At 37.4% G+C, this 15,023-nt stretch overlaps 1 protein-coding gene across 4 annotated transcripts in view; it reads left to right on the top strand.

Moving 5' to 3' along the window:
* Positions 1-15,023, top strand: part of LOC137191171 (hemicentin-1-like) — a 68,999-nt gene that overhangs the window by 40,884 nt on the left and 13,092 nt on the right. For 2 of the 4 annotated variants that reach the window (XM_067601050.1, XM_067601048.1), the window contains exons 1-10: positions 382-560; positions 1,599-1,931; positions 2,867-3,145; positions 3,734-4,000; positions 5,349-5,627; positions 6,215-6,481; positions 7,305-7,583; positions 11,554-11,820; positions 13,171-13,449; positions 13,890-14,156. In XM_067601050.1, coding sequence (XP_067457151.1) covers positions 515-560; positions 1,599-1,931; positions 2,867-3,145; positions 3,734-4,000; positions 5,349-5,627; positions 6,215-6,481; positions 7,305-7,583; positions 11,554-11,820; positions 13,171-13,449; positions 13,890-14,156 — 2,563 coding nt within the window. In that variant the 5' untranslated portion in view covers positions 382-514. Of the gene's footprint in view, positions 1-381; positions 561-1,598; positions 1,932-2,866; positions 3,146-3,733; positions 4,001-5,348; positions 5,628-6,214; positions 6,482-7,304; positions 7,584-11,553; positions 11,821-13,170; positions 13,450-13,889; positions 14,157-15,023 lie in introns of those variants that run through there. The other 2 variants (XM_067601051.1, XM_067601049.1) reach the window with 2 other exon arrangements.

The raw sequence follows: 15,023 nt of genomic DNA, 5'->3' as shown, positions 1-15,023 counted from the left end.
ACATGTTAAAAAGCACATTGTCAGACATTTTTTTAGAATAAAAACATGAATAATATACACAATTCAAGTTTATACCGTTGCGTTACTTTTGACCCACTCGTCTGTTACTTTCGTTGCGACTGATAGGGTTGAAAGTAACAATGTGCAACTTCCGTTCAAAGTCAGATTGTACCAAAGTCATTCCACATTTGTATAAAACGAGCACCTGGAATTGATGGAAGCAGATGTTGTGAGATAAAATACTCAGCATGTAGGATTTGCAGTCGCACTGTACTTTCACTTCTAGACTGCCAGCATAAACACAAGAGGGCGATGCTCTTCAACTTTTGGCATGACAACTTTAGTAGGTTTATCTCACTATGCACATAGCTGGCAACACAATAAATGGTTTTCTACTTTGAAACTGAGACATGAGTTGTATAATTGCAGATGCCGGAAGATCACATTTGTTAGAACAGTCAGAGTTTGATGGTTGAACTTTTCTCAGCTGTACACATCTCACAAACACTGACCAATGGATATATTGTCTTTACTTTGTATTGTCTCTGTGACTCTTACAGGTAAGAATCTTGAATATTTGAGAGTTTTAAAGTCTTCCTCTTTTGCTGGTTAATATACATGTTAATTAATTGTCACTTTCAGAAAAGTGGCATTAGCCTTCACTTTTTGTATGAGGAGTTTATAAAACTAGGAAAAAAATCACTGCTACTAGGCAAATACTAATACAAATAATTTTATACCACTGCATACTGGTTGCCATTCACTAACTGAGTCAATGTTTTAAGATTTCATTACCTTGTTGTGGTATAATACTTTCATCAAAGGGCACAAACTAAATTCCCCTCATTAAAATGAATAAAGAGGGCAGTATGATTTATGACAATCAGCTAAACTTTATTAATTGGCTTGTTTCTATTTTCAGGAAATATATGTTCATGCTAAACATTTATAAGAAGTTTACTGACTTGAAAAGATTCATCAGCCTTGTACAACCAATACTTAAAGACAGACATGTTTTAAGAGATGTAAAAATACTTTGAATTACTTTGAATAACAGTTTTTGTCTGACATGGTTTTCCCAAAAGGAAAAGTTCAGTTAACTTGTTAAACTATATAAATATGAGCATGCATGTATAATTATTCAGATATTGTCCATTTTAAAAGTTTGACTGCTGGATACAAGACGTCTCCTACTTCACTGTAAAGTCCATCATCGGTGTATGTACACTGGGCGCTTTGAGTCTCCACTTCAAACTTCTGTAAATTGCATACTGGACCACGATTAGCTCCAAACTAGTTATGATGTCACAAATCATGTTTGTAATCATGTTTGGTGATCACAGAGAAACTTTCCACTTTCAGCAGATAAATGTGAAAACAGGTTTCTAGAGTCAAACTCTGCACATATATACAATCACTCTGCACAGTGAAGTTCAAACATCCACCCAAGGAACAATAAGAAAAACATATGATTTGACTGTATGGGGGACTTTATTATATAAAGTTTATCATATTCATTATAATAAAGTAAATTGTCCCAGTTGCTCATTTTGTGCACTGATTTCAGTCCTTCTCAAGCATGTAACTGTCTCCTCCAGGTTTAACCAAAGGAGTTGATGTGTTGTCAGATGGACCTCTGAATGCAGCTGTTGGAGGGACAGTGATATTCAACACAACACTGACTCCACCAGAAAAACCATTTCTGGTAGTGGCCTGGAGTGTTATTATTAACAATACTGAAAGACCTATCATAACCGACACCTCTTCAAACAACACTGATCCAGAGTATGAAGGCAGGATCACCCTCTACAGATCTACTGGATCTCTGGAGCTCAGGGATCTGACTCTTAATGACAATGGAAGGTACATAGTTAGCATTATACCAGATGGAGGAAACCAGATAACAGGATCCACCGAACTGAAGATATTTGGTGAGAAGATGTTTCACATGAGCAGTAGTTTTAAATGTTGAATGGAGAATATAAATCAAAAGGAGAATTAAACTTCAAGAGAAATAATGTAACATAATTGACATGAAATAATTACATTACATGATTCATGCTATCTGTGAAAATTTTGGGGACAGTTTTCTACTGCTAGTGAAATTAGGAGAATAGCAGCTTCATGCCTGAGATATGAATAACTTAGCGACAGGTGCACATATGCAGTATTGCTAGTTTTTCTGACATGCCTGATACGCAAGACAGCAGTTCATTTTATACATTCATGTAGTTGAATCCAATCTAATACAACTGTCATTCAATAAATTCTTACATTATGTGCTAATGAAATGTAGCTTTTGTTGAGATTGTGTCAGAGTTGAGTTGATTCAGTAATTTGGTAGTTTTGAGACCATATGTTGTGGTGCTGAATTACATTGAACGTTTACTAATGATCCATCACCATAATGTTCAGCCTAAGAAACTACCACAGAGTTGAATCAGTGCCTTAGTGACACAATGTCAACAGAAACTTAAACTGACTTTCCCTTTCACGTGTGTACTGTAGCATTTTGTTTTTCACTCACAGTGCCAGTCTCCAATTTAACAGCAAATGCCAGCATTTTTTCCACAGTCGAGTGTAGAAGTTACTTTAAGTGTTTTCACTTCTGTATTCAGCATGGTTTGTGTATGTCTAAAATAATTGTGAAACTATAACTGGATCTTAAGCTATGAGCTAAATGATTCACCACTGTTTTAGTTGCCTCAGAAGCTAATACAAACCACGAAAATCTAGTCATGAATACTCATCATTGTATCATTAACCTGAGATTTTTTCACTGCTTCTACATTGCTGCACTCTGCTGAGCCATGCTGCCTTTGTTAGGTAGTGGCAAGTATAAAACTACTGTGTTTTTCACCCACAGTGCCAGTCTCCAATATATATGTAAATGTCAGCAGCACAGACTTGGTGGAGTTCAACAGCTCTGTCAGTCTGTTCTGTTTTTCTTCTGGATCCCCCCTCTCTTTCGTCTGGCTGAACGGCAGCTCTGAGGTTAAACCCAGAGAGAGAGTTAAGCTCAGTAGTGGATACTCCAATCTCACTATATTCAGTGTGACCCGCTATGACCAGGGACCGTACAGATGCAAAGTGTCCTATGCTGTCAGTGAAGGCACCAGTGATCCAGTAAATCTTTCCATCAGCTGTGAGTTACTAACTTATTCACTCAGTATTTAATCTAACAGTATCTGCATGCAAATCTTAGCTTGATTTATATTAGTGCCAAATCTTAGCAAGGTGTGGCCTTGTGATACTCTTTGCTGTTTTGAATAATGCATTATGCAGGCTAAACTGACAACTGTAGACACTGAATGACTGTAAAATTTAATAAAATCCAATAGAAGAGGCCTGCAGCCCTTTGTGAAACTTAAAATATTCACAATGTTTATTTTCAATAGTGTTTTTAATATTCTGGTGTTTCTAATATTTCACATGTTCTTTTAGAAGCAGCTTTCAATCTAATGATATCTGGTGCAACACAACCACAAATTACAGCACCGTGTATACAAAAACTTTATACAGTTAGTATCATTTAAATGTTTTTTATCGTAGGGATGGTCTGTTACATTACATTGTGCAGGTGTTTCTTATTTTTTCTGGTGACTAGGTGTATAGTGATCCAGTCGTTCATATTAATGAATTATGAGGCCTCAAACTGTGTCAAGCTGTTTGACTCAGTTATTTCTCATGATACTATGATTATAAATTGGCTGTTTCTGCTCCCCTCATTCAGTTGGCCCAGAAAACATTAATTTGATGCTATCTCCAACACAAGAATACTATGTGGAAGGGTCAGACATCAGCCTGTCCTGCTCAGCTGCCTCCAGACCCCCTGCTCAGTTTCAGTGGTTTCTGAATGGAGTCAAGCTGTCTGATACTGGACCAGAGCTCACACTGATTAACATTCGGGAGAGTCATAGTGGGGACTACAGCTGTCAAGCCTTTAACAACAAAACTCTGAGATATCAAACATCTCAGCCTTCAGCTATAACTGTACTGGGTAAGTTTGAGTAAAACATCTGTGTTTATTTATTTGTTGCGTCTGTAACACCTGCTTTTAACATTGTGTCAATGTACCAATAATACATATTTCTCTGTGATAATAGGACATAGCGGTTTTTATTGTCCTGGCAAGTTCAAGTCAAGCCCAAGTCTGTCTCAACTGTTACATTCTTTATAAACACATAACAAGTTAAAATGCAAGTTTTTTTTATTCCTTTAATGCAGATCATTACAATGACATACAGTGAATGGTTGTGCTAAATATTTGTGGTTTAAAAGAGGAGAAACACTAATAACATCTGTACATAAAGTACATTCCCGCACTAGACACTCGTCATTCAAATAGTGATATTGCAAACTTTGCTCTTACAGAGATAACGAGGAGGTCTCAGAATAAAAAATGTTTGAGGTGGTACCAAATGCCTGTTTGTCTGATGTGGTCAAAAGTAGAACAAGCTGACGTTAGTTTTGGTACACAAATTTAGAACAATCATGAAGATAAATCACAATCACTAAGTAAATGTACGTGTTACATCTGCAAAATCTGGTCGGATCTGGAATTTTGTTGATGATAAGGAAATGGACGTTCAAACTAACATTTTCATGGAGAATGTAGGTATGGTCAATTATGCAAAATAAACTGTATGATCCAGAAACAATAAGCATTGCACTACTGCAAGTACTGAGGACAGTGTTGTATTAGGCCATGGGAGCAGTTTCTACCAGATGATTAAAATAAAACACACAGAGTGTGTGGAACAGCTGAACTAGTCCTCTCTGGTGCTTTTACCTTTCAATTTTAAGGCAATCAAGTCTCAAATATCCAAGTCTCACAGAAGAAAAGTCCAAGTCAAGTCTCAATTCAACAGCTCTGATACTGGACTGGAAAATATTTATTACTTGCACTAGATGCGTATTGTCCGATCGTATGGTTGTTGTGTTTAAATGTTAAACAAGTAGTAGGAGAAGAAGGGAAACACAATCTTTAAGTAGATACAGTTGCTTCTATAATGGCACTGACACCAGTCAGAGATGAAACTTTTCTCCCCAGTTTAGTGTAGAAGTTACGTGAAGTGTTTTCACATCTGTATTGAGTATGGTTTGTGTATGTCTAGTGATTAACAATTGTGAAACTATAACTGAATGTTATGCTGAGCTAAATAATTCACCACTGTTTTAGTAGCCCCAGAAGCTAATACAAACCATGAAAATCTAGCCATGAATACTCATCATTGTATCATTAACCTGAGATTTGTTCCCTGCTTCTACATTGCTGCACTCTACTGAGCCATGTTCCCTTTGTTAGGTAGTAGCAAATATAAAACAACTGTGTTTTTCACCCACAGTGCCAGTCTCCAATGTAAAGGTAGAAGTCAGCAGCACAGACTTGGTGGAGTTCAACAGCTCTGTCAGTCTGTTCTGTTCTTCTTCTGGATCCTCCCTCTCTTTTGTCTGGCTGAATGGCAGCTCTGAGGTTAAACCCAGTGAGAGAGTTCAGCTCACTGATGGAAACTCCAATCTCACTATATTCAGTGTGACCCGCTATGACCAGGGACTATACAGCTGCAAAGTGTCCAATGCTGTCAGTGAAGGCACCAGTGATCCAGTAAATCTTTCCATCAGCTGTGAGTTACTAACTTATTCACTCAGTATTTATCTAACAGTATCTGCATGCAAATCTTAGTTGGATTTATATTAGTGCCAAATCTTAGCAAGGTGTGGCCTTATGATACTATTTGCTGTTTTGAACAATGCATTATGCAGGATAAACTGATAACTGTAGACACTGAATGACTGTACAATTTAATAAAATCCAATAGAAGAGGCCTTCAGCCCTTTGTGAAACTTAACATGTTTACAATGTTTATTTTCAATAGTGTTTTTAATATTCTGGTGTTTCTAATATTTCACATGTTCTTTTAGAAGCAGCTTTCAATCTAATGACATCTGGTGCAACACAACCACACATTCCAGCACCGTGTATACAAAAACATCATACAATTAGTGTCATTTAAAGATTTTTTTATCGCAGGGATGGTCTGTTACATTACATTGTGCAGGTGTTTCTATTTTTTCTGGTGACTAGGTGTATAGTGATGCAGTCATGCATATTAATGAATTATGAGGCCTCACACTGTGTCAAGCTGTTTGACTCAGTTATTTCTCATGATACTATGATTATAAATTGGCTGTTTCTGCTCCCCACATTCAGTTGGCCCAGAAAACATTGATTTAATGCTATCTCCAACACAAGACTACTATGTGGAAGGGTCAAGCATCAGCCTGTCCTGCTCAGCTGCCTCCAAACCCCCTGCTCACTTTCAGTGGTTTCTGAATGGAGTCAAGCTGTCTGATACTGGACCAGAGCTCACACTGATTAACATTCAGGAGAGTCAGAGTGGGGACTACAGCTGTCAAGCCTTTAACAACAAAACTCTGAGATATCAAACATCTCAGCCTTCAGCTATAACTGTATTGGGTAAGTTTGAGTAAAACATCTGCGTTTCTTTATTTGTTGCGTCTGTAATATCTGCTATTAACATTGTGTCAAAGTACCAATAATACATATTTCTCTGTGATAATAGGACACAGCGGTTTTATTGTCCTGGCAAGTTGAAGTCAAGCCCAAGTCTGTCTCAACTGTTACATTCTTTATGAACACATAACAAGTTAAAATACAAGTTTTTTTTATTTCCTTTACTGATGACCATTACAATGACATACAGTGAATGGTTGTGCTAAATATTTGTGGTTTCAAAGAGGAGAAACACTAATAACATCTGTACATAAAGTACATGAAGAAAAGTCTAAGTCAAGTCTCTGCTCTGATACTGGACTGGAAAGTATTTATTACTTGCACTAGATGCGTATTGTCGGATCGTATGGTTGTTGTGTTTAAATGTTAAACAAGTAGTAGGGGAAGAAGGGAAATACAATCTTTAAGTAGATGCAGTTGCTTCTATAATGGCACTGACACCAGTCAGAGATGACACTTTTCTCCACAGTTTAGTGTAGAAGTTACGTGAAGTGTTTTCACATCTGTATTGAGTATGGTTTGTGTATGTCTAGTGAATAACAATTGTGAAACCATGACTGAATCTTAAGATATAAGCTAAATGATTCACCACTGTTTTAGTAGCCCCAGAAGCTAATACAAAGCATGAAAATCTAGTCATGAATACTCATCATTGTATCATTAACCTGAGATTTGTTCCCTGTTTCTACATTGCTGCTCTCTACTGAGCCATGCTGCCTTTGTTAGGTAGTGGCAAATATAAAACAACTGTGTTTTTCACCCACAGTGCCAGTCTCCAATGTAAAGGTAGAAGTCAGCAGCACAGACTTGGTGGAGTTGAACAGCTCTGTCATTCTCTTCTGCTCTTCTTCTGGATCCTCCCTCTCTTTCCTCTGGCTGAACGGCAGCTCTGAGGTTAAACCCAGTGAGAGAGTTCCGCTCAATAATGAACACTCCACTTTCACTATACCCAGTGTGACCCGCTATGACCAGGGACCATACAGCTGCAACGTGTCCAATGCTGTCAGTGAAGGCACCAGTGATCCAGTAAATCTTTCCATCAGCTGTGAGTTACTAACTTACTCACTCACTATTTATCTAACAGTATCTGCATGCAAATCTTAAATTAGTTCCAAATCTTAGAAAGGTGTGGCCTTGTGTTAATGACTTTTTATGATACTCTTTGCTGTTTTGAACAATGCATTATGTGGACTAAACTGACAACTGTATCAATCAATCAATCAATTTTATTTAAAGTGCAGAATCACCATGCAGTATGGTCCCAATAGACTTTACAGTTAAAAAGGACAACATACAGCAATCAATTTACAATAAAAAAAATTATAAGTGAAACAACCACATTAAAAACATCAATGTTAAATAGATGTTAAACGGTGAGAGGGCCGGCTAAGTTTTAGGGAAGGCTGTAATGTAGTGAATAAAGGTAGGTTTTTAGTCTTGATTTAAAGATTTCAACTGAACGTGCTTCTTTAACATGTAATGGAAGGCCATTCCAGAGATAAGGGGCACGGTAGGCAAATGCTCTGAAGCCAACATTGAGAGAGCGAAGAGGGCGTGCTAGTGTATACGGTGTAATTAACTCAGATAAGTAAGGTGGTGCAAGTCCATGCGAGGCCTTATAAGTTAAAAGAAGAACCTTAAAATCAGCTATAGCTTGCATTGGGAGCCAGTGAAGAGAGGCCAGAACAAGTGTTATATGGTCAAATTTTCTGGTTTTTGTCAAAATTCTGGCCGCAGAATTCTGAACAAGCTGCAGACTTCTAGTAGAACAACTTGGAAGACCAGAAGAAAGGACATTACAATTATCAAGTCTGGAAGATACAAATGCATGGATTAAGGTTTCAGCATCACGCAGTGATAGAATAGGTTGGATTTTGGCAATAATACTAAGATGAAAAAATGCTGTCTTGGTAATAGCCTTGATATGAAACCGGAATGTCAGACGGGAATCAAAAATCGCTCCAAAGTTTTTTACAGTCGTGCTTTCAGAGATAGTACAGTCATCAATATTGACATTCAGGTTCTCATACTGATGCTTATATTTTGCAGGTCTATCAACTAATAACTCTGATTTATCAGAATTTTACAGCAAAAGGTTCATATCCATCCATTTTTTTATTTCTGATAGACATGCCTCTAAATTCAGGAGCTTTGAAAGGTAATTTGGCTTTACAGGTACATATAGCTGCGTATCGTCAGCGTAGCAATGAAAATTAATACCATATTTGGAAATTATGTCACCAAGGGGAAACATGTAGATAGCAAAAAGCATAGGGCCAAGGACAGATCCCTGGGGTACACCAAACTTTACTTCAGAAAATTCAAAGATTGTATTGTTGTGAAATACACATTGCCATGAAAAGTACTGTCCCCTGGATACCAATATTCTTCTCCAAGTGGTCTAGAAGTATGCTGTTATCCACAGTGTCAAAAGCTACACTCAAGTCAAGAAGCAGCAGCAATGATGTTAAGTCGGTATCAACAATAATTAATAGATCATTGACTACTCTGGTCAAGGCAGTTTCAGTAGAATGATGGGACCTAAAGCCAGATTGGAATTTGTGAAAAAGATTGTTGTTGGATAAGTAGGCCGTGAGTCAAGTAATTTTCGACATAAAAAGGAAGATTGGAAATTGGTCGATAATTGTTCAGAACTTGCGGATCAATATTAGGTTTTTTAAGCAACGGTTTAATAATAGCAGTTTTAAAAGCTGAGGGAACCAAGCTCATGGAAATGTATTTATTTATAATGTCAAGAACAGGACTAGCTAATACAGGTAACAGTTCCTTAAAAAGATTATACGGTATACGGTCTAATATGCAGGTTGTGGGTTTGGAAGCAGTTACCAGGCTGTTAAAGGCCTCAGGGGAAATTATTTCAAACTGAGATTTGTTCCCTGTTTCTACATTGCTGCACTCTACTGAGCCACAAACTTCAAAATTATTTCAAGGGTGCAGTAGGTCTGAGTAACAGTATCTGCATCTATCAAAGAATTGGAGATTTCATAGTCATCATTTTGAAAGGAGTGTGGACCAGTGACTTTATCTCTAATTGATGCAATCTTATTTGTAAAGAATTTTTGAAAATCATCAGCACTGTATGAAGAGCTATCGGCACGGATGTTCTGTGTGAGTTTGGAAAACATAGATTATTTTTATTAATGTTAATCAAGCTAGAGAAATACGCTGTCCTGGTAGCTGAAAGTGCATGTTTATATTTCTTATAACTCTCAACAGGCAAGGTAATAACTCTCTTGTTTTGTTACACGCCACTTGCGCTCAAGCTTTCTACAGATCTGTTTGAGTGAGTGGGTGTCATCTGAAAACCATGGTGCTGATTTAATCCAAGTACGTTTTCTGGTTTTAAGAGGAGCAACAGCATCAAGAGTTTTGAGCAAGGGGCTATTCAGATTGTCTGAGATGATTAAGGGAATCGGAATTTGCACTACAGGAGTCAAGTAGATCAGGTAAATACTCAGCCAGTATAGATCTAGCAGTGGTGTCAATACGGCAATAAGTAATTGTGTCAGGCTCTGAACACTTAGTCGGAGTGCAGAGAGACACTTTGAAAAAGACACAGGAGTGATCAGAAACCGGAACCTGTAAAATAGAGGAAACATCAACATCAATACCCTTTGAAAAGATAAGGTCCAGTATATTTCCACGGTTGTGGGTAGCGTTCCTCGCATGTTGGGTAAAGTCTAGACTACTAACAAGGTCCATAAATTCCATCGCTCTAGAATATGAGCAGTCATTTATATGCAAATTAAAATCACCCAGTAAAATTACTCTATCACATTTGATAAGAGCAACTGACAAAAATTCAGAAAATTCAGACAGAAATTTAGGATTGTGCTTTGGGGGTCTATAAATAGTTAATGCAAGAATGTGTTGTTGAGTTCCAATAGTCATGGCTAAATATTCAAAGGTTGAGAAATCTCCAAAAGTGCGTTCAGTGCCGTTGACCAACTCAGAAAAGATGGATGCTATTCCACCCCCTTTCTTGCCTTGTCTAGCGACAAATAAAAAGTTATAGCCCGGGGGAGAAGCCTCAATAAGTGTTGCTGAGGCGGTGGATGAGAGCCAACATTCAGTGAGAAATAGAAAATATAGACCATATTGAGAAATAAAATTACTAATGTAGAAACTCTTACTAGAGAGCGATCTAATGTTCAATAATGCAAACTTCCAAGTTTCATCTGAAGAGGGCATGGAAGGTGCAGGGTCAGGCTTTTTCAAGCTGATTTTCACTAAGTTTTTAGTCCTAGGCTTACTTCTTTGATGTAGAGTGTAGGCATAAGCTCGAGTTGTGTTACATAGGACAGGCCATGTTGTTTATTGTTATGTTTGTTAGTATAACGACCGGAAATATTGAATTGTTAGGAAAATCAACGGGTCCGAGTCCAGTAGAGAAAGTATTGTAATAAACCTTGCTGTAGGTATGAATATTAAATACTAGACTGGCTGAAAAGTTACTGCTGCCACCACCTCTTTTCCCCGGTATGGTCTGGTGTCAGAGATCTGAGAAGGTTACATGCTGACAACAATATGCAAAAAAAATATAGTCATTCAGTCTTTCGCTGTAGACACTGAATGACTGTACGATTTAATAAAATCCAATAGAAGAGGCCTCCAGCCCTTTCAGAAGCTTAACATGTTCACAATGTTTATTTTCAATAGTGTTTTAATATTCTGGTCTTTCTAATATTTCAAATGTTCTATTAGAAGCAGTTTTCAACCTAATGATATCTGGTGCAACACAACCACAAATTACAGCACCATGTATACAAAAGCATTATACAATTAGTATCATTTGAATGTTTTTTTAATGCAGGGATGATCTGCTACATTACATTGTGCAGGAGTTTCTTATTTTTTCTGATGACTAGGTGTATAATGATGCAGTCGTTAATATTAATGAATTATGAGGCCTCAAACTGTGTCAAGCTGTTCGACTTAGTTATTTCTCATGATATTATGATTATAAATTGGCTGTTTCTGCTCCCCACATTCAGTTGGCCCAGAAAACATTCATTTGATGCTATCTCCAACACAAGAATACTATGTGGAAGGGTCAGACATAAGGCTGTCCTGCTCAGCTGCCTCCAGACCCCCTGCTCACTTTCAGTGGTTTCTGAATGGAGTCAAGCTGTCTGATACTGGACCAGAGCTCACACTGATTAACATTCGGGAGAGTCATAGTGGGAACTACAGCTGTCAAGCCTTTAACAACAAAACTCTGAGATATCAAACATCTCAGCCTTCAGCTATAACTGTACTGGGTAAGTTTGAGTAAAACATCTGTGTTTATTTATTTGTTGTGTCTGTAACACCTGCTATTAACATTGTGTCAAAGTACCAACAATACATATTTCTTTGTGATAATAGGACACAGCAATTTTATTGTTCTGGCAAGTTGAAGTCAAGCCCAAGTCTGTCTCAACTGTTACATTCTTTATAAACACATAACAAGTTAAAATACAAGTTTTTTTACTTTGTTTAATGTGGATGATGACAATTACATACAAGGAATGGTTGTGCTAAATATCTGTGGTTTAAAAGAGGAAAAAACACTAATAACATCTGTACATAAAGTACATTCCTGCACTAGATACTCGTCATTCAAATAGTGATATTGCAAACTTTGCTCTTACAGAGATAACAAGGAGGTCTCAGAATAAAAAATGTTTGAGGTGGTACCAAATGCCTGTTTGTCTGATGTGGTCAAAAGTAGAACAAGCTGATGTTGGTTTCGGTACACAAATTTAGGACAATCATGAAGATAATCACAATCACTAAGTAAATGTACGTGTTACAACTGCAAAATCTGGTCGGATCTGGAATTTTGTTGATGATGAGGAAATGGACGTTCAGACTAACATTTTCATGGAGAATGTAGGTATGGTCAGTTATGCAAAATAAACTGTATGGTCCAGAAACAATAAGCATTGCACTACTGCAAGTGCTGAGGACAGTGTTGTTTATTAGGCCATGAGAGCAGTTTCTACCAGATGATTAAAATAAAACACACAGAGTTTGTGGAACAGCTGAACTAGTCCTCTCTGGTGCTTTTACCTTTCAATCTTAAGGCAATCAAGTCTCAAATATCCATGTCTCACTGAAGAAAAGTCCAAGTCAAGTCTCAATTCAACAGCTCTGATACTGGACTGGAAAGTATTTATTACTTGCACTAGATGTGTATTGTCTGATCATATCGTTGTTGCATTTAAATGTTAAACAAATAGTAGGAGAAGAAGGGAAACACAATCTTTAAGTAGATACAGTTGCTTCTATAATGGCACTGACACCAGTCAGAGATTAAACTTTTCTCCACAGTTTAGTGTAGAAGTTACGTGAAGTGTTTTCACATCTGTGTTGAGTATGGTTTGTGTATGTCTAGTGAATAACAATTGTGAAACCATAACTGAATGTTATGCTGAGCTAAATGGTTCACTACTGTTTTAGTAGCCCCAAAAGCTAATACAAAGCATGAAAATCTAGTCATGAATACTCATCATTGTATCATTAACCTGAGATTTGTTCACTTCTTCTACATTGCTGCACTCTACTGAGCCATGCTGCCTTTGTTGGGTAGTGGCAAATATAAAACAACTGTGTTTTTTCACCCACAGTGCCAGTCTCCAATGTAAAGGTAGAAGTCAGCAGCACAGACTTGGTGGAGTTCAGCAACTCTGTCATTTTGTTCTGCTCTTCCTCTGGATCCTCCCTCTCTTTCGTCTGGCTGAACGGCAGCTCTGAGATTAAACCCAGTGAGAGAGTTCCGCTCACTAATGGACACTCCACTCTCACTATTTTCAATGTGACCCGCTATGACCAGGGACCGTACAGATGCAAAGTGTCCAATGCTGTCAGTGAAGGCACCAGTGATCCAGTAAATCTTTCCATCAGCTGTGAGTTACTAACTTACTCACTCACTATTTATCTAACAGTATCTGCATGCAAATCTTAGTTTGATTTATATTAGTGCCAAATCTTAGCAAGGTGTGGCCTTATGATACTATTTGCTGTTTTAAATAATGCATTATGCAGGATAAACTGACAACTGTAGACACTGAATAACTGTACGATTTAATAAAATCCAATAGAAGAGGCCTGCAGCCCTTTGTGAAACTTAACATGTTCACAATGTTTATTTTCAATAGTGTTTTAATATTCTGGTGTTTCTAATATTTCAAATGTTCTATTAAAAGCAGTTTTCAACCTAATGATATCTGGTGCAACACAACCACAAATTACAGCACCATGTATACAAAAACATTATACAATTAGTGTCATTTAAATATTTTTTTACCATGATTATAAATTGGCTGTTTCTGCTCCCCACATTCAGTTGGCCCAGAAAACATTCATTTGATGCTATCTCCAACACAAGAATACTATGTGGAAGGGTCAAACATCAGGCTGTCCTGCTCAGCTGCCTCCAGACCCCCTGCTCACTTTCAGTGGTTTCTGAATGGAGTCAAGCTGTCTGATACTGGATCAGAGCTCACACTGATTAACATACGGGAGAGTCAGAGTGGGGACTACAGCTGTCAAGCCTTTAACAACAAAACTCTGAGATATCAAACATCTCAGCCTTCAGCTATAAATGTAGTGGGTAAGTTTGAGTTAAACATCTGTGTTTATTTATTTGTTGAGTCTGTAACACCTGCTTTTAACATTGTGTCAAAGTACCAATAATACATATTTCTTTGTGATAATAGGACACAGCGGTTTTATTGTCCTGGCAAGTTCAAGTCAAGCCCAAGTCTGTCTCAACTGTTACATTCTTTATAAACACATAACAAGTTACAATACAAATTTGTTTTATTTCCTTTACTGATGACCATTACAATGACATACAGTGAATGGTTGTGCTAAATATTTGTGGTTTAAAAGAGAAGAAACACTAATAACATCTGTACATAAAGTACATTCCTGCACTAGACACTCGTCATTCAAATAGTGATATTGCAAACTTTGCTCTTACAGAGATAACGAGGAGGTCTCAGAATAAAAAATGTTTGAGGTGGTACCAAATGCCTGTTTGTCTGATGTGGTCAAAAGTAGAACAAGCTGATGTTAGTTTTGGTACACAAATTTAGGACAATCATGAAGATAATCACAATCACTAAGTAAATGTACGTGTTACAACTGCAAAATCTGGTCGGATCTGGAATTTTGTTGATAAGGAAATGGACGTTCAAACTAACATTTTCATGGAGAATGTAGGTATGGTCAATTATGCAAAATAAACTGTATGGTCCAGAAACAATAAGCATTGCACTACTGCAAGTACTGAGGACAGTGTTGTTTATTAGGCCATGAGAGCAGTTTCTACCAGATGATTAAAATAAAACACGCAGAGTGTGTGGAACAGCTGAACTAGTCCTCTCTGGTACTTTTACCTTTCAATCTTAAGGCAATCAAGTCTCAAATATCCAAGTCTAACTGAAGAAAAGTCCAAGTCAAGTCTCAATTCAAC

This window comes from Thunnus thynnus, chromosome 10 (assembly GCF_963924715.1).
Source record: "Thunnus thynnus chromosome 10, fThuThy2.1, whole genome shotgun sequence".
In the NCBI taxonomy this organism is placed as follows: Eukaryota; Metazoa; Chordata; class Actinopteri; order Scombriformes; family Scombridae; genus Thunnus; species Thunnus thynnus.
This window is presented reverse-complemented; position numbering and strand designations above follow the sequence as displayed.